The 21372-nt window shown below is 52.5% G+C and overlaps 1 protein-coding gene across 1 annotated transcript; it reads left to right on the forward strand.

Annotated features, from left to right (window-relative positions):
* Window positions 1-952: 952 nt before the first annotated feature.
* FAIM2 (Fas apoptotic inhibitory molecule 2) lies at window positions 953-19363 on the forward strand. The gene is made up of 12 exons (XM_040581170.1): window positions 953-1329; window positions 2942-3122; window positions 6577-6680; window positions 6840-6904; window positions 7669-7722; window positions 10031-10081; window positions 10612-10651; window positions 11048-11085; window positions 12100-12187; window positions 12744-12839; window positions 14698-14751; window positions 16497-19363. The coding sequence occupies exons 1-12, from the start codon at window positions 1315-1317 to the stop codon at window positions 16644-16646; spliced, it is 936 nt and encodes a 311-aa protein (XP_040437104.1). The 5' UTR covers window positions 953-1314; the 3' UTR covers window positions 16647-19363.
* The last annotated feature ends 2009 nt before the right edge of the window (window positions 19364-21372 follow it).

The following is a 21372-nucleotide window of genomic DNA, read 5'->3' on the forward strand; positions in this document are numbered from 1 at the left end:
ATGATGTGGAGGGGCTGGGGAAGGACTGGAGGGAGGACGTGGAGGGCTGGGAGGTAGGGGCACAGATCCCAGTTGGAGTGTAGTCCCAGAACTGCCCAAAATTCTGCTTTCATTTTGTGGGAGCACAGTGCAAGACTGCTTTGCTGACACCTCATTCACCACAAGCCTGTCTCGCCACGAGTTTGGATGGAGGATTCTGTCTGTCTCTGTCCTGGACAAATTTGCTGCCCATGTGAAGCACCTCATTATGTAAAGGGACAATCTTTTTTTTTTCCCCTTCTCCTGCTGCCTGTGGTGTAAAAGGAGATGTCTCCATCTGTCTGTGCCCTAGAGACTGTAATCCCCCCCCCCCCCCCCCCCCCCCCCCCCCGCTCCCAGACCCTGACATGGAGGGCAAAAACCTCGTACACTTTGTGCCCCTTCCCCTGGGCATGCTCTGGGCTGGGAGCCGGACTCCCCAGTTAGCCCGCTCCTTCATGGGCTTGAATTAATAATCTTGCTTTGGTGATGAGGGCTGTGTAGTGCTCGGGGTCTGCTGGCTGCCTGGGACAGCTCCCGACCCTCCTCATGCCCCCCCCCCCCCCCCCCCCCCCGCTGGGGCTGCACTGGTCCAGAGAGGACAGTGTGTGTGGGGTGAAGGAGCCTTTATCCCCTCCATCCCCGCTCCGTGCAAAGCCCGAAAGGGTCAGGAAGGAGCCAGGGCTGCGTGCAATTCCTCCCTCCTGCTCTCCTGTTACAGAGCTTGGCTCAGGCCTTGTCTCTGCCCCAGCAGAGCCCACAGCCCCCCGTGGCAGCCCTCCCTGCTGTGCCCGGCTGCAGCAGGGCCTGTGGGAGCCGACGCTCCCTGGTCCAGGCTTGGCTCCGACATGCAGCAGCAGAGAGATGCTGCAGTGAAGCATCCTTTGCCTCTCCCTCGCCTTTGCCATCCCAGCCCCGAGTTCAGCATCTCTGAGCTGGCTGCTTTGAACCCCTGGTGTGGGGCCCTGCTGCCGCCTACCCAGTGCTGTATCCAGGCATCGTCCCCATCGCTGTGGTGGCTGCTAGCCTCCGTTTTAGCTGTTTCTTTCCCAGCTTCCCCCTGTGCTGCAGGCTGGGAATGGTACGGTCCTCCCTCCAGCGCCCGTTGCTCCGTGGATGTTGCTAGAAGGTGAAGGCATCAGCGCAGGCTGGGGAGGCTGCAGCGGTTGCAGCCAGCCCTGACACATCCCAGGAGAAGGAGGCAGAAAGGACCTGGCCGGGAGGCTGGTGCTCAGCTGCAGCCTCTTCCCTCCTGCTGCTGCTCACGGGGTCCAGCAGCATCATTAGTGAGGAGCCATGACCCAGGGGAAGGTAGGTGGGAGGCCGGTGCTGGGGTGATGAGTTGTCCTGCTTGCATAATTGTTGCATGTTTGGAGTGGGGAAGTGGGTTGAAGGGGAGGATTTAAGGAATAAAAGTCACCGTGGAGGGGGGAGCTGGGTACCTGTGCACAGCACGTTGGCCCCTGCGATGGGGGTGGTTTTGGCAGAGGAAGGGGATGGAGTGATGCGCTGTTATGGGGTTGGGGGCTGTTTTTTCTGGTGCTGGATGTGCAGCTGTTGGACCTGTGGCCATTTCCTCCACCCATCCTGGATGTCAGGGAGCTCGATGGGGTGTTTGTGCTTTCCCATCCGTGCTCCCAGCAGTCAGCACTTGTCACCTGCCCTGAGCACCTCCTTCCTGGTCCAGGGAGCTCTGGAGTCTGGGGGTTCTGCAATGCTCTGAGGCAAGGGAGAGGGGGGTTTATGCATCCTTTGCCAGCACAGTGCACCATTGCCATGGCAACGATGCTGGAGGCTGCCTGGATGCAGGCAGCACCATCCCTCTTGTATTTCCTTGGTTATCTCTGGGTGTCTTGCATGATATCAGCCACCCTGTGCCCAAAGGCTATGTAAGGAAGGACGGGGGTGAGGACAGTCCCTATGGCTGGCAGGGGAGGTGACACAGTTATCCCGATGCAGCTCGTGGTGCACATCCCGTGCTGGTACCCTGGCTTTATTTCCAAGGGCCTGTTACACCTTAAATTAAAGACATACTTACAGGGACCGTGCTGTCTGTTGCAGTGCTAGTTAGTCTGTTACATTCATTTTGGACTTCTTGTGGCTTCCAGCCCCACGTCCCTGTGATCCATGGGATGCTGTCCCTGACACTGAGCTGGCACGTTTTGGCAGCAAGGGCAGGGTATCAGGCTCATAGCTTATCCCAGGATGACAAAGATCTAGAAGGTGAAGTGGATCAAGTTCCCAAGGAGAAGCAAGTTCTCGGGTGGCCCGAGGCTGGCTCTTTGGTGGGATTTCATAGTCTGAAGTCCTGGGATCCCAGGTCCTTTACCTGCACCTTCAGATTCTGGAAAGGAACAAGGCTGAGCCTCTAGATGGGCAGACAGGAACAAGCTGGAAGAAAATGTTGAAGGGCCAAACTAGAGCACTTCTTGGGGGCTAGGAGAAACTCCCCCAAATGTGGGTGTAAGTGGAAATGAAGGTGTTCATGATTTTCTGCCCAGTAAGTGAAAACTTTATTTTTTAAAGGGGAAATTTAGAAAGAAGTAGGCTGAAAAGCAGAGAATTGGAATCTTTCCAGTGTTGTATATGTGCCTGAGACACCGTGGAGGACCCTGGACGAGGCTGTGTCTCCCCTCAGACCTGGCTGCCTGTAACTTTTCATCCCCTTTAACGTGTCAGGTGTTCTCCCATCTCTTCCCTCAACTGCATCAGAGGATGCTCCTTCCTGGGAGTGCAGGGATGGGTCCATTGCCAGCCCGCAGGAGTTGCTGGGTGTCTGTTCAGTTCCTGATCCCTTCCTCCAACAGATGCACCCCCAGGCCCCTGTCTGTGTCCCCCTGAGTTCCCATTGCAGGGCAGTTTCTGTGCTGTTTTTACAGTCTAATTGCTCTCTTACACCCCACCCCACCCCCTTTCTGTGCAGCTCTCTGTGAACAACAAGCCCCCCAACTCTGAGGGGCAGGGGGAGAAGAAGGACAATGCCACAGCTCCACCAGCTCCTCCGACCTATGAGGAGGCAACAGCAGGAGAAGGGATGAAGTCTGGTGTTTATCCTCCTCCCCCATCGGTCCCACTCCACCCCAGCTGGGCTTACGTTGACCCCAGTAAGTTCTTCCATGGCGGTACCCAGGGTGAGCCCCTTGCTGAGGGGGTAGAGGGGTGCAGAGATTCACCCTACGGGCTTGTAGAGGAGGGGGGAGCCAGGGAGGTGGTGCCCAGTTTGGTCTGTGATAGAGCTCACCCCAGAGCTGTGGCTCTCGGCCACATAGGTGCCTCCCCTATAGGGACAGCCTGGGGGAGCTGGGGTCGTGAAGGCTGGAGAAGAGAAAGCTCCGGGGAGACCTTACAGCACCTGCCAGTGCCTGAAGGGGCTGGCAAGAAAGCTGGGGAGGGGCTTCTTATGGGGGTAGGGGGTGCCAGGGCAAGGGGGGTGGCTTTAAACTGCAAGAGGGGAGATTTAGAGCAGCTGTTGGAAGAAATTCTTTACTGTGGGGGTGGCGAGGCGCTGGCACTGGGGAGCTGTGGGTGCCCCAGCCCTGGAAGGGTCCAAGGCCAGGTTGGACGGGGCTGGGAGCACCCTGGGCTGGTGGGGGGGGGGTCCCCCTGGCAGGGGGTTGGAACTGGGTGGTCTTTAAGGTCCCTTCCAACCCAAACCCTTCCATGACTCTGTGAGGGAAAGCCATTCCACCCAAACACTAGATCCCACTGCCTTCCAGAGGGGGAACTAAACTGCAATGCTCTGTCCCTGCTCCCCTTCCCAGTACCAGGATGGGAAAAATCCCCTCTCCCAGCTTGCTGCACTGGGCAATGCCACCTCGCAGGGCTGGGGAGAGCCCTGGTGCGGCGCTCACGGCTCTGCAGGCAGCACCCCCCTTCCAGCTCCTGCTCCCCCCTTCCAGCTCCTGCTCAGCCCCGGCTTTCAAAGAAGCCGCTGAACTGGCAAAATCATGTCGCAGCATCAGTGATCTCCGGCCGCTGCAAGCTGGTGTTCCGAGCCGCTGGAGGCTGGAACACGGCTGGGCTCGAGGGCTGAATGTTCCAGCGTCGCTCTGTGTGCCGGCTCCTCGGCCAACAAACAGCGTTTCTTCCCCGGGTGCCGCATACAGCATCTGCTTGGTCGTGGCGAGCAGACAAAGGCTCGACTGTGCCCGGTGCAGGGGAATAGCTGCGATGGATGCAGCGGCCGGCAAGCAAGTCTGCTGGGGTGGCCAACTGCTCGGTCAGCACGGCTCGAACAGGAGGGAGTGCTGGAGGGACCGGATTTAATGACTCCTGAGTCCTCGCTCCTGCTCAGTCCCTCTGCTGCGCTTTGCCTGCATCAGCCAGCGGGGATGGTCGCAGCTGCAGGATGAAGATGTTTAGGGAAGGGGAAAGAGCCAGCTAAACCCCTCTGAGCCATGTGTGCCTGTGCACTCCCATGGTCCCACAGACTTTTTCCATTCTTGTTTGCCTTCAGGGGCCAGAAACAGAGGGGATAAATAACCTCCCAGCTTGCTACAACGACCATCTGGGCCTTTCTACTGTCATGATGAATTAGGACGGGTAAAGCCCACATGGGTTAGGCAGCCGGTGTTTTGGGTATCCTGGAGGACTTGTTTAGGTGATGTGTCATCTCTTGTCCCCTCCCTGACAAGCCTGGCAGGGCTTCCTCTCTGCAGCTGTGTCTGCGCCCTGATCCCCTCTGCTGCTTTCCTCTGGTTTTGTGTCCTTCTCCCCTTCCCCCGCCCTCAGCCATGCTGCAAGCTGTGGCTCCTGTGCCAGGGTCTTGGGGGGGAGGGGGCACATGCCATGGGGCTGTGTCTAGCAGCTTCTATGAGCCTGGAAGTAGCTGGAGAAAAGTGGCACGTGCTTTAGGTTGCTTTCTTTAATAATGAACTTGGGACACACTGTCTTGCCTCAGACGTGGCCATGGGTGGGAAGATGCTGGGTGCTGGGGACACTCCTCAGGAGGAGGAAACCTCCTTCCTCTGAGGCATTTAAGTGCCAAGTTTGGTGGTTAGATGCCCTGATTGCTTTGACGTAGGAGGCATTGAAGTGTCCTGGGGATATGGGCCTCAGGGACTCCCCGCCAGGTGGGGGTGATGACAGATCTCACAGAAATGCAGAGACAACCCGCTGTAGGAGTTTCATCTCCACTGGAGCATAGAGGAAGGCACAAGAGATTTGTTGGGCACAAGAAGAGCACAAGGGATTTATTTCCTGCTAAGGGTCATCTTTAGGATGAGGCTTCCGCAGTCACAGCAAACAATCTTTGACCAGTAAACCTGGCAAAATCCAGGACCTTGAACTTGGCTTTCCTGGTGCCTGCAGTTGGTCCTCTGAGTTTGAGAGGGTCTTTCCTCCATCAGCCCGAAGGATCTGAGTATCACTGAGCTAAAAAGCTTGGAGAAGGAGGGGAGGCACCTCTCAAACGGGCAGGGACGTGAATGTATAGCTGGTGTAATGGCACAAGCCTTCATTCTATAGGAAACTCCAGCAGGGAAACTGTTAGTAACAGGGAAGGGGTATCTGCAAGAGAAGCAAATAGCGCAGGGGAATGATGGGCTGAGACAGCTGAGGTTTCAGCATTTGTTGTATTTTTTCTTGAGCATGAAGTTCCAGGAGATGGAGCAGGCTGAATCTTGTGTCTAATTTGTGCAGCTGATTTTAGGGAGAACCTGCTGCTTTGGATTTCTCCTTGCAGCCCGCTGCCCTGCGTATCCTCACGGCTACCTTCATCCCTGGCTGAACGGCACAGCCCCCTCCCCAGCAGGCAGAGGTTTTCCTGACATTTCCCCCCCCCCCCCCCCCCCCCCCCAAGGCTGCAGAGCAAACCGATGCTTTATGGTCCAGCTTGCCTCTCTGCAGGGAAATTCCAGCAGCAGCCGCCTGTACTACAGAGCCTCCAGCAAAGCAGAGCTGGGTTGTGTGTTGCGATTATTTGGGGGGTGGGGGGTACCCTCAGCAGCAGCATTGGGGCTCTTTGGGGTTGTCTTCCCCCTCGTTTAGATTTGCTGCAAACTGTTGACTCCCCGCATGGAAATCGGATTCGGGGTGTTACAGAAAAGCTGGCTGCAAGGAGCTTCTCGAGGAGGACAGGGCACACGGTTGACATCAGATGTGATGCAGACACAGCCTCAGCTCAGGCAATCACAGAGCAGCCAGGGAATCCTCCCGCACCCGAGCTCCTGATGGGAATGACTGAGGTGCTGAGTCACTGCTCCTCGGGAGGGGGGGGGGGGATGCTTTAATATTCAGTGAAAGGTGAGCAAGGATATGATACGAGCCCTCTAATTGCCATTAAAGGTACAGTGGCACCGTGGACAGGAATAAACCCTGGTGTCCTTGCTGTGCTGGAGTTTGCAGAAGTGGTTTCCCCCTCTGTTCCTGGAGATGGTCCTAATAAGATGCAGTGGTGGGAAGGCAGCAAAGTGCATGCCAGCAAGCCTCTGTTTTGCAGTGCAACAATAAAACCTTGAAACCCGGGCGTCCTGAGCTGCAGTCAGTGCTGGGGTCAGGTTATTGCAGCTGGGGAGGGAACTGGGTGACAGGAGCTGATCTGTCTGGCTTCTGCTTCAGGCACAAGCCCAAGCTATGGCGGTGGCGGGTACCCAGGGGACACAGAGATGCTCACGACCTTCAGCTGGGATGACAGGAATGTGCGCAGAGTGTTCATCAGGAAGGTAAGGGGCAAGAGTCTCCAGGCTCAGCTTTCCCCTGTGAAGGCAGGGGACAGCCCTGAGCTCTTGGAGGGACCTGGCTGGGATGGCTTTGCTCCCTCCCCAGGCTGGGGGGGGAAGCAGAGAGCCTGCGGGTTGCCCATGGGCTGCCTCTCCTTGCAGGTTTATGCCATCCTGATGGTCCAGCTCTTGGTCACTGTTGTTATTGTGGCCTTCTTCACCTTCTGGTAGGTCTCTTGTGTAGCAGTAATGCTTGCTTTGTCCTGTATATGACCTGCTCCCGAATTACCTGTTACTTGGGGGTGTTGTCTGCTATGTAGGTACTTGATTTTTTTTTTTTCCCACCCATGTGCTCCAATAGAAAAACAAAACTGAAGGAGCCCTGAGAGGTCCTTCAGTACCTGAGCTGCCTTTCCTGTGTCTCTTCTGGACGGTGCATCGTCCCTTCTGGTGCCATCCCCAGCTGCTTGCCCCTGAGCATTAACTGCTCCATTTTTCCTTCGGGAGTTATCACGGCCATCAGATCCCAGCCTACCTCGGCTTCAGGGGCTGGGTTACCTTGCAGAAGCAGATACCCCACACTCGAGCGGTGGCTCTGTGGTTTAGATGACTGAGCATTTGGGGCACGTGGGGCTCATTTGTTGCCTCCAAAACAAATAATGAATCACTGTCAGCCTGAGGATTTTTGGTTCCTTAATCGCTTCTCAGAGAAAGCAGTGACCGTTCCCCAAGCAAGCCTGGCTGTGTAATGGATAACAGCAGGGCTGTCTTTCTGACTTGACAGGTTGAATTTCTTTCCAGCTGGTCAGTTTGCCAGGTAGTTTCAGCTGTGGTTTTTCTGTTGGCTTTTTGGTTTTGTTTTGTTGTTTGTTCTTTCACATACCCTGTGCCGCATCACCCTGTGTGCGTTCCCAGGTTTAATTTAGCAGCAGCCTGTGAAGTGATTAGCTTTTTTATGCTTTCTGCTCAGCATTTGTTTCCTGTCTTGCAGTGAGCCGGTCAAGGGGTACATTCAGACGCACTCTGCCTGGTATTGGGCTTCCTAGTGAGTATCTTTTTCTTCTCCTATGGCCATGTATGCTCCAAACGGCTCTGGATGTGGCTGCAGTGACGTGGAGACACCTTCCAAACACTTCTGCATCTTGCATGTGAAGAATTGCTCCAATATGTGTGCAGGGGAAGCCGGGAAAATTCATGGATAACTCTGATAGAAAGATAAAAAACCTAAATGAGTATAAGACATGGGAGATGCTGGGTATCTCCAAATACTCCCCAAAAAAGGGCCCTACAAACTGGGGTCAAAGTACATGAGTATTGCTTGCAGAGCAAACCAGGTGAAACTGGGGGGTTTTCAGTGCAGGAACCCAGAGGTGAGACCTGAAAGGGTGCCTAGGGTATCTTAGAGCCTTAATTTTGGGCTTGTCCCCTTCAAAGCAAGGGGGTTGCTTGGGTTTACATATCATGCCTTGATATGCAATGGATGTGAAGAAGGGTGCAGGGAGTGGGGGGTACGACTGGGGGTATTAGGATGCTTCTGGCTGTGTCTGAGTGGGGCTGTCATGCCTGGGTCTGCATCGCAGAGCTGCTCTGGGTGCCCAGAATCTGGATGCTGTTCATTAGCCAAGCCTGGTCCAAAAGGTCAGCTGGGAGGTAGCGTGGGCTGCGCTTCAGTGCGTTGGTATATTTGCAGTTGTGCTGGTTTCCTGGATGCCTGTTGTGTTAGTGCTGCTAATTAAGCAGGCAGAGTGTGCGATGTAATTGTCTGTGAACAAGGCTCTGTGAACTCGGCTTTAATTAGTTCACACCCAAACCATGAAATATGTCCAGGTCCGGAGATGAGACACCAGCTTATATAACTTAGAAAAAAAAAAAAAAAAAAAAGACCCAAAATAGCAGCAATGGAAGGGAACTGGCATTGGTGTGCCCCTTTGACCTCAAGGGAAGATAACGTGCTCCTCCTTGGCCGGTTGGTGGACCGGAGAAGCAGCGCTGCTTTGTAGGGAGATGAGACCAAGCTCTGCTCAGGTCTGTGCTCTGACTTTTGGGTTCATCTCTTGCAGCTCGCTGGTCGGTTAGTATTGATTTCTTCCTATCTCCCAGTAGGAGCAAACAAGTCTTGGCCCGGCTGGGGGCAGGGTCTGTACTTGAGGGACTTAAGTTTCGCCTCCCAGCCAGCCAACCCTTCCCTCCATCCCAGTGTCCCCAGTTGCTTGCCCTGGTCTGGGTCTGGATATCCTTCATACGCAGAGACCCCAACTTTAGATACGCTGCTGTAAAATAAAAGGGGGTGCCGTAGGGTGTCTTCCTGCTGCTGGGGTGATGGCTCAGAGGGAATAAAACAAGAGCAGGTGTGCAACAAGGGATGCAAAGGAGATGGAACAACTGCAGCGGCGCTCTCCGCTCCCTGCGTGCTTTTTTTCCATCTATTCAGCCGTGTCCACTCCAGCGTTCCTGCTTTCCCTGTGGGAGAGCAATGCTCAGCTTTATCTCTGGTGCGTTTATCATGGCCCGTGGGTTTTGCCGTCACGTTCATTTATTAGACCCAAGGTGACTGGCTATCGTGCAGCCATCGGCATGCTTGGAAGCTGCTTTCCCCCCTGCCCCCCCCCAGGCTCTGGGTGAAGCGGGTAAGCAGGTTCCCACTGTGCCACAACCCATCCAGCATGTGGAAAAACACCTGGGCTGCGTGACGGCTGGAGCGAGGGAGACCATCCCTCAGCTGTTGGATTCTTTGTTTTGCTTTGCTGAAGGGTCAAGTCATGTCAGATAAATAACACTTGTGACCTGGGGATGGCTTGTGCAACAGCATATTAGGCTTGGGTCTGCAAGCTTCACCCGGCTTAGGGGATCCTTCTGCTCCTGAGCTCTTCCTCAAGCGCTTGTGCGGTAACATGGGACCGGTTCCCTTCTCCGACACAGACCTTCCGCCTGGCCTTAGGCAAGTCCCATTACCAGCCCTGTGAACCTTGCTTTAAGTGTTGCTGAAATCCCAGCAGGATGCCCTGATCCCACCAAGCCAGGGGCAAAGTCTGGCCACCTCTGCATGAGCAATTCCTGCACGATGAGGTGTCAACAGCAAAGACATTTGGGTGCTCTGTCTGTCCCGGACCCTTGCTGTGCTCTAACCCCATCCTTCAGGTTTCTTGGGGACTGGCATATGCCAAGTGGGCAGAAAACTGCTTCGGTGAGAGGTAGGCACTGCGTTGCTTCCCAGCCAGCCTCAACTTCTGGCACAGTGCTGGTATTTTAAACAGCGCAGCAGAGCACTGAAACTTGTCAGCTGGAGACTCTCCTGCATCAACACACCGTGCTTGTGTTTTCCTCCCTGAACTGCTCTTTTTCTCTTCTTGCAGTGCTGTTTTCTTTGTGACCTACTTGATTCTTGCCTGTTGCTCTGGACCCAGGTAAAATATTTTCTTTTTGGATTTGTAACAGCCCTGCAAACTGTTTCCTCTTTGTCACACATGACCAGCAACGTTCTGGAGATGGGACAGGGTCGTGCTGACACAGTGATGTAGGGACTGCGGTGGCAGCTGTATTTTCAGGCCTGATGCAGTTGCGGGTTGCTGCAATGCAGCATTAAAAGCTGGAGTCAAAGTGCAACTGGAGAGAAGCTATGTGGTAGCAAAAATTGCACGGCCCCAAGTTTTCGTTATTAAATACTGCAGAGGCTGCTCGGGTTCGCTGTCAGCGGAGCAGGGCACTGCTGGCTGCTCTACTGGAATGCCGTGGGGATATTCACCCTCCTGGTCTAGGAGCACTCTAGATGTGCTCTCATTCCCAACAGAATGACTGTCCCCTTGCACCACCCCTGCCATTTGCTGCACAGGCCATTAATTAATGGCGCATCTTATGCAACCTGTTGTGCAGTGCTGCTGCCTGCCTCTGCCCTTTGCAGCGCGGGGCTGACCAGCCCTTGTTTCTTTACTTGCAGGAGGTATTTCCCATGGAATCTGATCCTGCTGAGCATCTTTGTAAGTAGCACATCTGGACAGTGTCTGCCTTACCCCTGCAGCCAGCATGGGGTTTGTAACGGCTCCAAGCGGGAGACGTGTCTGGTCTGGGTTCACACAGAAAGCAAGAATTTCATCCTCTAATTGCTCTGCACTTGGACCGAGGAGCTGTAATTGAACTAGAATGTGATAAGCAGGGAAGAAGGGAGCCTCTGTTTAAAAACAATTAGGAAAAAAAAAAAGAAAGCCTGCAGTGGTGGGAGCTGGGGGATTAGAAACTATGCAAAAATTGTTTCTCTCGAGCATCTGTTTAAGAGGTTTCACTGCCCTTATCACTGTAATTGAAATGTTTTATTGGCTGCGTATCTCTCCCTGGGACATGAATGCAGAAATAATGTGGGTTTCTTTCCCTCCCAGACACTCTCCATGGCTTATCTCACTGGGATGCTCTCCAGGTAGGCTGAGCATGTGGTCTCTGGGTGTCTTCTGCTCCCGTGTCCTTTTTCTTCCTGCAAAAATCTTCCCTGCTTCTCCTATAGGAAAGCACTAGGGAGCCAGGGACAAGGCAGTCACCATACCCTGTGGTCTCACCTTTTCCACTAAGCAGCACTTCAGCAGATGGGGCTGGAGTGACACAAGGATTTTTTTTTCCAGTAGTTTCAGCTTTTTTGTAGTCCATAGATTGCTCCCTTTTGCTTGGTGGGTTTTTTTTTTACTGTTACAATCTGCTCACAAGATCAGCCCTGGTTCACGTGGGTCCCTGGTGATGAGGCAGATGAGCCAGTGGGTGTTGATGGATGCGTGCTGGAGACAAAGAAAGTAGCGGTTTCAGCAACTCGGGGAAAATACCAGTGATATCACTTTCAAATCAAACTGAAGAGTGGGGACTGGCTTTTCTTAGGGCTGAGCCTGGTGATGCAATCAAAACCAGCAGTCAGACACACAAAAAAATTATAATCTAAGCCCGCAGCCTCTCTGCCTGTTCACATCCCTCCTTCCCTGCCACTTTCCAAGACCCAGACCCCTGCTACAAGCACATCAGTAGCATAACAGTGGCTGCAGCTTTCTGATTTCTCATTGTGCTGCAATGACATTTATAAGCCTATTTTTATTACCTCCCAGTTTGAATCCTCCTCCTCCTCCATCTGTCCATGGGCAGATAGATTTTTATAGTAAGTCCCCATCTTTGCCTCTTGGGAGGAACTCATGAGCAGCTTAGAAATGCCCTCCTGCCTACCCTCTTCTATTTAAAGCAGGAGGAAAACCCATCTAGTCTGTGGCTTTTTTTTTCTTTTAGTGTTTTCCACCTTTCCCTTTTTACATTAAGGGGACACACACACACACACACTCTGATAATTGGACTCTTGCTTTCCTTGTACACCTCTGCTAAGCTTCTGCCCATTTTAATCCCTCCTTCCACTTTTCCCTGTGGAAAACACTGAAAAGGGCTTTTGCTGTTAATTTTGCAGTTACTACAATACCAAGTCAGTCCTCCTGTGCCTGGGGATCACAGCCCTGGTGTGTCTGTCTGTCACCATCTTCAGCTTCCAGAGCAAGGTGAGCCTGTGCTGATCAGTCCCTCCGGGAGAAGCACCTCCTGGGAACAGGGTCAGGCTGTGCTGGGGATGGGGTGTGAAGAAGGGGCAGGTCTGTAGGGCTCTGGCCACAGGAGCAATTTGAGGAGTGTTGGGATGTGAAGCCAAGGTTACGGGAAGATTAGGACAGATGCTGGGGTGAGGGATCCGTCAGGGGTATAGATGGGGTTGGAAGTTGCTAATGTGGGGAGGTAACCTGTGTTTTTTTTGGAGGATTAAGCTGTGGGGTACAGAAGGGCACTGCACAAACATGTATGATGGGCTTTCGGATTTCAGGCATGCAATGGGTGCTGAGGTTTTGCCCATGGCAACAAAGGGGATGTGGCAAGCGTCTGGCTCTGTGCTGTATAGATGTGTCTATAGGACCTGGGATTCAGACGAAGTGACTGCCATGTGACAGCAAGATGGGGGTACAGCTGGGGAGTCCCTTCCGGTGGACACCAGGAGGCTTGGCTCTCCTCGCTGCCTCTTGTTTCGGCACCTGTGCACATGTAACATGATGGTTTTTACCTCCGCAGTTTGACTTCACCTCCTACCAGGGCGTCCTCTTCGTGATGCTCATGGTGCTCTTCTTTGGTGGCATCATCCTGGCTGTGATACTGCCCTACCAATACGTGAGTACCGACCTGCTGGACCTCCTTCCTCACCCAGTGCCACCAGTCCTGGTGCAAGGCTGGGAGCTGATCAGCCTGATGTGAGCAAACTCCAGGGCTGGGCTCGAGAGGTCCCAGCCTGCTCTCTGAAAATGAGTAGAAACACCAACAGAAAGAAAAAGTGAGACCAGGTGGCTGTTGCCTGGTGGCTGAACAACCAGATATCGGGTTGTAGGACAGCACTGGCCTGGGGCTTGAGGAAGTTTGCTTCTGTTCCCAGAGCTGCGTAATGACTCCATGCCAGGTCACGTCATCCGTTTGTGCCTCAGCTTCCACTCCAGTAAAACCAGGGTGGTGAGCACGTTCAAGAGGGCTTCTGCCCCAAATTCAGGGCTTCTGCCCCGAATTCAGGGCAGGACTTGAACTCTGGACACGTGCAGTGGGATGCCTGTGTGGCCAGACCTGGCCGTATCGACACTAACACCAGGCACCGTCCTGCAGTGTTTACATCTTAAGGCTCAAATTTCTCATAAATAAGCACCTCTGGAGGGTGATTCAGACCACAGGGACAAGTCCTGATGACAAGTGACCACCTTATCGCTCCTCCAGCTGCTGCCAGCCCCTCTTGCATGGTTCCGTACCCTTCCTCTGGTCTCACTGGTCACAGCTGCTGCTGGCTCTGCCCAGCCGAACTCTTGGAGCAGCCTGTGACCACACCTGATAGAGGGTTTGGTGTGGCAGTACGGAGTGCCTGGCCTCCATCCAAGAGTGTTTCATTAGGCGACTCATCATTCAGGCAAGAGCCTGACAGACCCTGGAAGATGCTGATGACAGAGGGAAGGTGTGTGGGGCTGTGCAGCCACCATTAATCACCCTGAACTCTTGCTTGTGCTGAAGACCGAGACACCCAGCTTTGGTCACAGCAGCCTTTAAGTGGCCTCCAGGCTCTTCCCATCTCAGCTGGCTTCTCTGGGGACCTCAGCCCTACAGACCTGCAGGAGACACTCCCGCTAGCCCTGGGGTTGGTCTGATGATGGACAAATACACAGGCTGGTGTTTCCAAAACAGGAGCTTGGATTTTGGTTGCCTTGACTCGAGATCCACCTCTCCCCTATGCAGACGTGAGGGTAAAGCAGCTTGCAGTGCCAAGCCACTGACACTAAACTGTTGAGACAACTACTCTTTATCTTGCAGCTTGTCAAGATAAGCATAGCTCGAGGCACCCTTCTAATGAGCTTGTCTATCTGGGGAGGCAGGCTGTGATTTCTGGGTTCAGTCAGCTGTCCACGTGGGCACCTTCTCCTGGAATACAGGCAACTTCTCCATTGCCGCAGTGTGCTGCTGTGCCACGGCAAGCAGGGCTTGGGGTTTGGTCCTAATTCCAGTGAATTTCCTGCTGCGACTCCAGCAGATGAACACATTAAGTGATGCTTGTTAATTAAAGCTGGCTCTGGCTCTTGGAAGCATTTGGTGTTTCTTCCAGTGGGATCAGCCTTGTCTGGGTAAATAAACACCTGCTAGGGCTGCTGCAAAATGTGTTTCCATCTGGATAGTGCCAAGACTTTTCCACAGAGACAGCAGCTGTGGTGGAATAGGCTATTTGGAAGCCCAAGTACCTGTTCTGGATACTTATGAACCAACTGGACGTAAACGCCACAGTAAGAAGGGAAACTGAGGCACAGGGACCTGTTCCTTGCTGTGAAAAGGTCCGCAATAGAAACTGTTGGAGGTGGAAGTGGTGCAAGTCCATCCTGGGCTGTTAGAGCACTTTCCCTAACTTGTGTCCTATCTTCCACATGAGAGCTAAGCCCTCTTCTGTGTCAAATCCTAATTAACCAGTTTTCTCCCAGGCACTGACTGGTGGATTTGTTTCCTTTAGGTCCCTTGGCTCCACGCGATCTATGCTCTGCTTGGTGCCATTATCTTTACTATGGTAAGTGGGTGCTGGTCATGGGGCCTGGGAGTGTGCTGGCAGGAAAAATAAGCAAGGAGCAAATGCTTTTAGTCTTGAAGGTGCCTGGGGAAGGGAGGAGTGTGAGGTGCAGGATTGCAGAGAGCTCTACATCCTCCAGTGGCTCATGAATAGCAATTATTGCAGTGACCTCAGCCTTGTCCCAAGAAGGTGTTGGTGTACGTGACGGTGCTGGTGCAGAGCATGGTGTGATTAGCAAACCTGTGCTGTATGTGCAATACTAGGTGTGAACAGCAGAAAGCATTGTAGGGAAAGGGCAAAAAGGCATCTCCGGAGTGGGAAAAGCTTCAACACAGCAGCAGGAGCTGGGCTGCAGGGCTCAGCAGGAGCCTGGGGATGCACTGAGGCTGCAGAAGTGAGCGAAGTTGGGTTGGGGTCAGCTGAGTCGAAGTGAGCCAAGGGTTGGGTGCGAGTCTGACTGACAGCAACAGAGGTACAGGAAGACCCAGGCCGTGGTTTGGGATTAAGGGGCATTAGGAAGGTTCATTGCAGGTAGGCGAAGCCTTGAGACTGTGCAGCTCCTTCGAGGGGAGCTGAAAAGTTTCGATTCCTTCCTGCGACGTCTCCCCGGCGCTCTCTCCTGCAAGCCTCTTCCCGGAGCACGTCCTGGCAGCGATGTGCAGCTGTGGGAGTTGTCTGGGAAGATGTTTGGCATTACCTTGAGGTGGGGGTCAGGAGGAGGGCTGCCTTGGGGTTCAAGGCGGTGCCCATTGGGCATGTTGTGAATAAGAACAGTTGAGCAATTTCATTTATTAGCTATAAAAGTCATTTCAAGTGAGCTCGGGTATTTCTTCTGTGATTCATGATTAAAGACTGTTCTGTGAAATACAAGTAGGCTAAACATCTTATAATTACCCCATAAACTTCAGTCAGAACCTCAGCTCAGGCTGGTAGTGTCTGGGGAGTTCAGCAGTTATTTATGACTGGGGAGGGCAGAGCTGCCAGCTGACCCCAGGCGATGGCGAAGATGCCCTGGCAGCCCTGAAGAGCTCCGTGCCAAGGTGTCTGTCGCAGGCTGGGTTAACAGGGGGAGTAAAGGTGAGGTGGGAGAAGATACTGGGCTTGAAGTCATGCAACAAGGTGCAGGTTTTCTTGCAGCTGGGCCGCCAGCCTGCCTTGCAGCCTGTGTTTGTTACCACCGTAAGGGTTCACTGGTAAAATCTGCCCTGCACACAGTTGTGTCTGTGCATCAGAAAGGCGTAAGCTCCCCTCTGGGTCTGGCTACCTCCGCTGGCAGCTCTGCAGACCTTGGTGCTGCCCAGGATCTGGGGTTTATTGCTCTTTGTTGTTCTGGTAGTGCTGCTGCTGCAACGTCATGTTGGGTCCAGGTCACCTTGTTACCTGGCAGGCGTTTCTGAGCAGGGGGAAGTCTCGGAATAATAAGTCGTAGGGACTGGCTGAGGAGGAACAGGGAGAACTGCTCCAGAGCTGATCCTGGGGCACATTTGGGATAGGTGGAGCACAAAGGAAGCAGGATTTGAGTAACAGGCTCAGGGTTTGACTATCAAGAGTGAAATGAAGGAAGGGGAAACAACATGCGTGGTTCTGAACGATTAAATTGCAGTTACAGCCCATAAAAAGTGGCTGCATTTTTGTTCTGGGCACAGTGAAGCAGTTGGGAGAACTCCTGCCATTAGAGCACTTCTTGCCTTGCTGTGCCAAATCTCCACGTGACTGTCTTTGGGTTTCCTCATCTTTCCTCACAGTTCCTGGCACTTGATACCCAGATGCTGATGGGGAATCGTCGGTACTCGTTGAACCCAGAGGAATACATCTTTGGAGCCCTCAATATTTATCTGGACATCATCTACATCTTCTCCTTCTTCCTCCAGTTCTTTGGCTCCAGCCAGGAATGAGTGCAGCAAGAGTATCTTCTCTTTGCTGGCAAGATGCAAATGTGTTTTTAAAAAAAGTCATAAGAAGAGGAAAAGAGGGTTACAAAAAACAAACACAAACCAACCCACCCTTTCTGGCCCACTAGCAGGCTCCATTCAATCAGCTGAGCAAAGCCCCTGGGTTCCTTATGCAGCTTGTACATATGCTGTTAGGCCTTTGTGACCCAGAAAGCAAAGCAGGGCTTAAGTGTTATGTCTCTTCTGCTCCCTCTGCTCCTACTGAGATCAAACCAGACCAGAGACTGGGAGGCATGAGACCAAGATCTTCTTTTCCCCAGAGGCTGTCAGAGTTGCCTGTCTGAGTCCTGCACATCATGGGATGTTGAAGTGCTGAGAACAGCTCTGTAAAGGGAAAATAACATTAAGGAGAGAGAGTAGGGAATTTTGCTAGGATCCTGGCAGGAAAACTAGCTAAACAAAGGAAAAAGGCTAGGGAAATCCTTGCATGCCCCCATTTCTCTCCTGCATTCATTTGGAGCCTTGTGGCCTCTGCAGAGATATATTCCTGATAGTGCCTGCTTTTAGAAATGCAGAGTGTGGGATCACGTAGTCTGGATGTCCCAGCAATCAGCAATCCTCCAGGCACAAGGGAACTTGTTGTTCAGGATGTGCAGCCTCTTTGAGGACATCCCGAACGCCCCTGCAGGAAGAATTTTTCTGTATCCTTTGCATCTGGCTGTGGGGCTGAGGATGTACTTGCTTTCCTTCCCAGAGTGGGATGGCAGGACCACTGGCTGTGGGCTCCCCTACCCACCCAAGGGGGATGTGTATGACAGTTCTCTCTGACATGTGGCTCTTCACCTGGGAGAGCTGTGATCCCATGTAAGGATTGTTGGCAGAGAGGCGATGAAAGAGGCTGTTTCAGAGCCCATGCAAAGCCAGACGCATCCTGATGTGGGAAATGGCTGGCTGAGATCCTGTGACCCATCATGAGATCTGATGTCTTCACAAAATTGTCTTGGTTGGTTGAGATTAAGGGTCCTAAGTGGTTACGACCCAGAGACTGAGGCCAGGGTGAATGCCTCTTGCTCAGAACGGGCACTGCTTTGTAGCAAACACCAATGTTGCCTCTTGTTCCAGCCATTTTCCAGTTTCGCTCTCCCAAACAGGGATGTCAGTGAGGGCACTGGATGCCTCTGAGTGCTCAGGTAACTTTCCATCTTCCCCTTGCTCACGTTCCCCTGTTTGAGGATTAGCTGGCTAATTTCTAACTGTAAAGCTCCAGGTGGAGATAAGAGGCCTTTTGCTCTTATTTAAAAAGTGATCCTTCCTGCTGATAGAAACCTGTATCTTCAATCTCTCTGGGAATGCCAGGGCAAGTGCGTCACTGAGCTGCCTCTAGCAATCCCTTCGTGTTAGAGAGAGGCTATGCCAGAATGCTCCATACTGCACATTCCTCCTCTGCTGCTGCCCTGGCTTTTACCCTTCACATGTTGTATCCTCCTGCCACACGTGTGCAATGCCCCGAGCTGGGCAGAGGAAAGTTACTGTGCAGAGAGTCAAAAAATGCTTCAGCCCCTCTGTGGCTGCACTGACCTTGTCCGTGATCATACAGCAGCACAAGTGATGCCTTCCACCTTGCTCACCTCCCCAACACCCCCCAAAATAACAAACCCCAAAGCCAAAATCTTTTTAGGGATAAAGGTTACTACTAAGTGATGACAGCATTACGTTCACGACCCACTGATTTCTGCAGTGTGTTGCAGAGAAGAAACAAGAGCCTTAAATTGCTGAGCAGGCTGAATCAGGAGAGGGGACAGCAGGATAAGCACCCTAAAAGTTTATAAAACAGCAGTTTAAGGAGGGAATTTTCTGGCTCAGACCCATGCAGGCATTTCTGAAATATCTTAGCAGACTGGCTGTGTAGCTTTTTTTGCTCACAGCAAAAGGCCTTGCAGATATTTCTGCTTTTGAGGAGGGTGTATGGAGTTACATGATGAGTTCTGACTCTGAGACAGTTCTAAAACCCCTCCTCTGGAGGACAATCTAGACCAGAGCTCTGCAGCCCTCCTATCTGCACTGGGACTCCTCCAAACTGGCCCTGCATACCCTGGGACCTGGGGAGGAGAACACGGATCTGCAGCCCACTCTGGATCTCTTGCTCTTTTTTCTTTTTTTTTTTTTTTTTTCCTCCTTCTGGTGTGGAGTAACTTTGCTGCTGCCTGAGCTTCTGCTACGTCCTGGCTTTCTGCTCCTGTGTGGAAAAAGCTTGCATGGCACCTGCTCCATCTCCAGGCCACTTGAGTGGGAATGGCTTGCTGCTCTCCCGTGCCCCTCTGCTGGGCTCCCTTCTTGCATGTGTCCTGGTACCTCTTCTGTGCTGACCCCACAGCTTGCAGTCCATCCAAGCCAGACCTGCCGAAAGCACTTGCATTGAAGCAGTGAGTAATATCTACGTGCTTAGAGAGGTGTAAGTCCTCATGAGGCTGAGTAACACAGGATTAGGGATGGCATATAGCTATGGGCATGTTCCTCCCAGGTTCCCCGACCATCCATGCAGGGAAGGTGCAGGGCTGCTTCTCTTCCTCCATGTGGATGTCCTTTGTCTGAGGTCTGCATCGTCCAGACCCTGCTCTGTATCTCCATGCTCCCTTTGTCCAGCCATTCTTCTTGTTTCATTGTAAATAGGATTTTGTATTTTCTCTGAACATTGCTAATAAATTGTTGCAAAACTGTTATTGCTGTTGTGAGGTCTCCTTACTGCAGTACAGCTGAAGGAAGGTCTGGTTGCACAGCTGGTGCTTCATCCCGTTAAATGAGAAAACATAAACAAGACTAAAACAAGGCATGGCTCAAAGTTTTGATGGGGACCAGGCTGTCCCTCCTCTGGTTATGACTAAGGAACACATCCTACACAAAGTAATAAAACGCATGTGGCTCCGGCGTAGGCATCAAGTATTTGAGAACTGAGGACCAAAGGGCTCCTTGAGCGAGGATGCTGTTCTCCCTCCGACTTGGTTTAAGTGGCTGCAGGATTAAAAAAGAAGCAAGTGGGGGTAAACAAGTGTTGTCAACAAGGCACCTGCTCAGAGGGCATTTTCTGTAGCTCTGGAGAGCAAACTGACGTACTAAGCTTTCTCTAGAGTAGTGAGAGAAAGAAATGCCTCCAGAGAGCAATTCACCTGACCTAAATGAGTGCCTAAGTTTCACCAGGAGGTGAAAACTCCTCTCTCTCTCTCCATCAGCTCCAAAGGGCTGATTAGCCCAGGCTGTTGGAGCTCTCCGAGGACAGAAATCCCAGTGGCAGCATCTTCTTGCGACAGATTCGTGCGCTTTGGGAGTTGCTGTGCCCACAGCTGGGGGTGAGATTTGTTTCCTAAGGAGCCTGGCTAAACAGCAGGGTACGGCTGGTCTGCACTTTACTGCCCACCGATGCATTTTCTGCAGCAAGGAAAATATTTTGCCCTGTGGTTTGCTGCTGTTTGTGGGACAGCAGTCGCGGAAAAATAACTGAAGCGGAGCATTTCTCTGCAAACAATAAGGTGGCCATGAGTATTTCTATGAGGCATCATTAGCTGGTCCTGTAATTACCACAAACAGGATAAAAGGCTGATGATTCAAATCTCAACACTTGGCTCTTGAGGAATGGGGCAAAAATTGATTTGGCTTCAAGTGGGCCCATTCAGAGGTGGGATACAGGGATGTGGGACAAGGAGGGTGATGGGGAGATTCATCAGGGTGTGAAGGATGCTGGAAAGAGGAAGGGATATAACCACGGGACAGGAATTTGGGGGCTCTAAATGCAGCCGGGGAGAGGCAGAGGAGACCTCAAAACACCTGAATTCCACCATCTGGAAAGGGGGCAATTTTTATTTACTTTTGCACTTCTTTCTGACTTCCTTCCCTTGCAGGCTTGGGGTATTTCAAGGAAAGATGGAGCCTGTATCCCGGCCGATCCCTGCTGCTGCCTCCACAGCAGGAGCAACATGCAAGAAGGGCCCAGGAGTTCTTCACCTGCATTTCTGAGCTCCTGGCGCCCTCTGCTCTTCATAATGTGATTAAAAAAAAAAAAAAAAAAAAAAAAAAGCAGCGTGAAATAAAATGCAGGTTCCCTCGGTCAACTTGACCCTAAACCCTTCCCCGTGCCAACCCTTGTCCTCCTTTAACTTCTGCTGTAAAACCTCCTGCCAGCTGCCTGCCTATGGGGGCCTGGGCTATCCCATGTTTAAATGTAATTTAAGTAATGTTTATACAGTATTTATATATATATATATTTAAATAGCACTTGTATAAAAGTTTGTAAAGCTTTTATAAACAGGGAAAGCACTGGCTGAGTTGGCTTGCCCAGATTCTGGTGGGTTTTGACACTGCCATGGAGCAAAAGCACAGATAAAATTTCTGGCTCTATTTGGGTAGTTTCTGGGGGCAGTGGCACCCCCAGGGCCCTTCCGCAGAGGTGCCCTGAAAGTGGGGGACCCCAAGATCGACCCCCAAGGCTTGTGCCCCCATGCTAGGCCGCAGTGTTGCCATGGCAATGCTGGGTCAAAGGTGGCAGGGCCTGGGTTGTTGGAGCTCTCCTGCTTCAGCCTGCCCTAGTGTGATGGGGCCCAGACAGGCTGTTTTTACACAAAATCTCTAAGCATTCATCTTTTCACTCAAATGGGCCCGGTGAGGCAATGCTCGCCCCCCGGAACCTTTCTTCCCCGGAACGTCTCTGCTCACGTCCGGTGTTCGCCCGGGGCGCGCG

This window comes from Falco naumanni (genome assembly GCF_017639655.2).
Source record: "Falco naumanni isolate bFalNau1 chromosome 20 unlocalized genomic scaffold, bFalNau1.pat SUPER_20_unloc_1, whole genome shotgun sequence".
NCBI classification, from domain to species: domain Eukaryota; kingdom Metazoa; phylum Chordata; class Aves; order Falconiformes; family Falconidae; genus Falco; species Falco naumanni.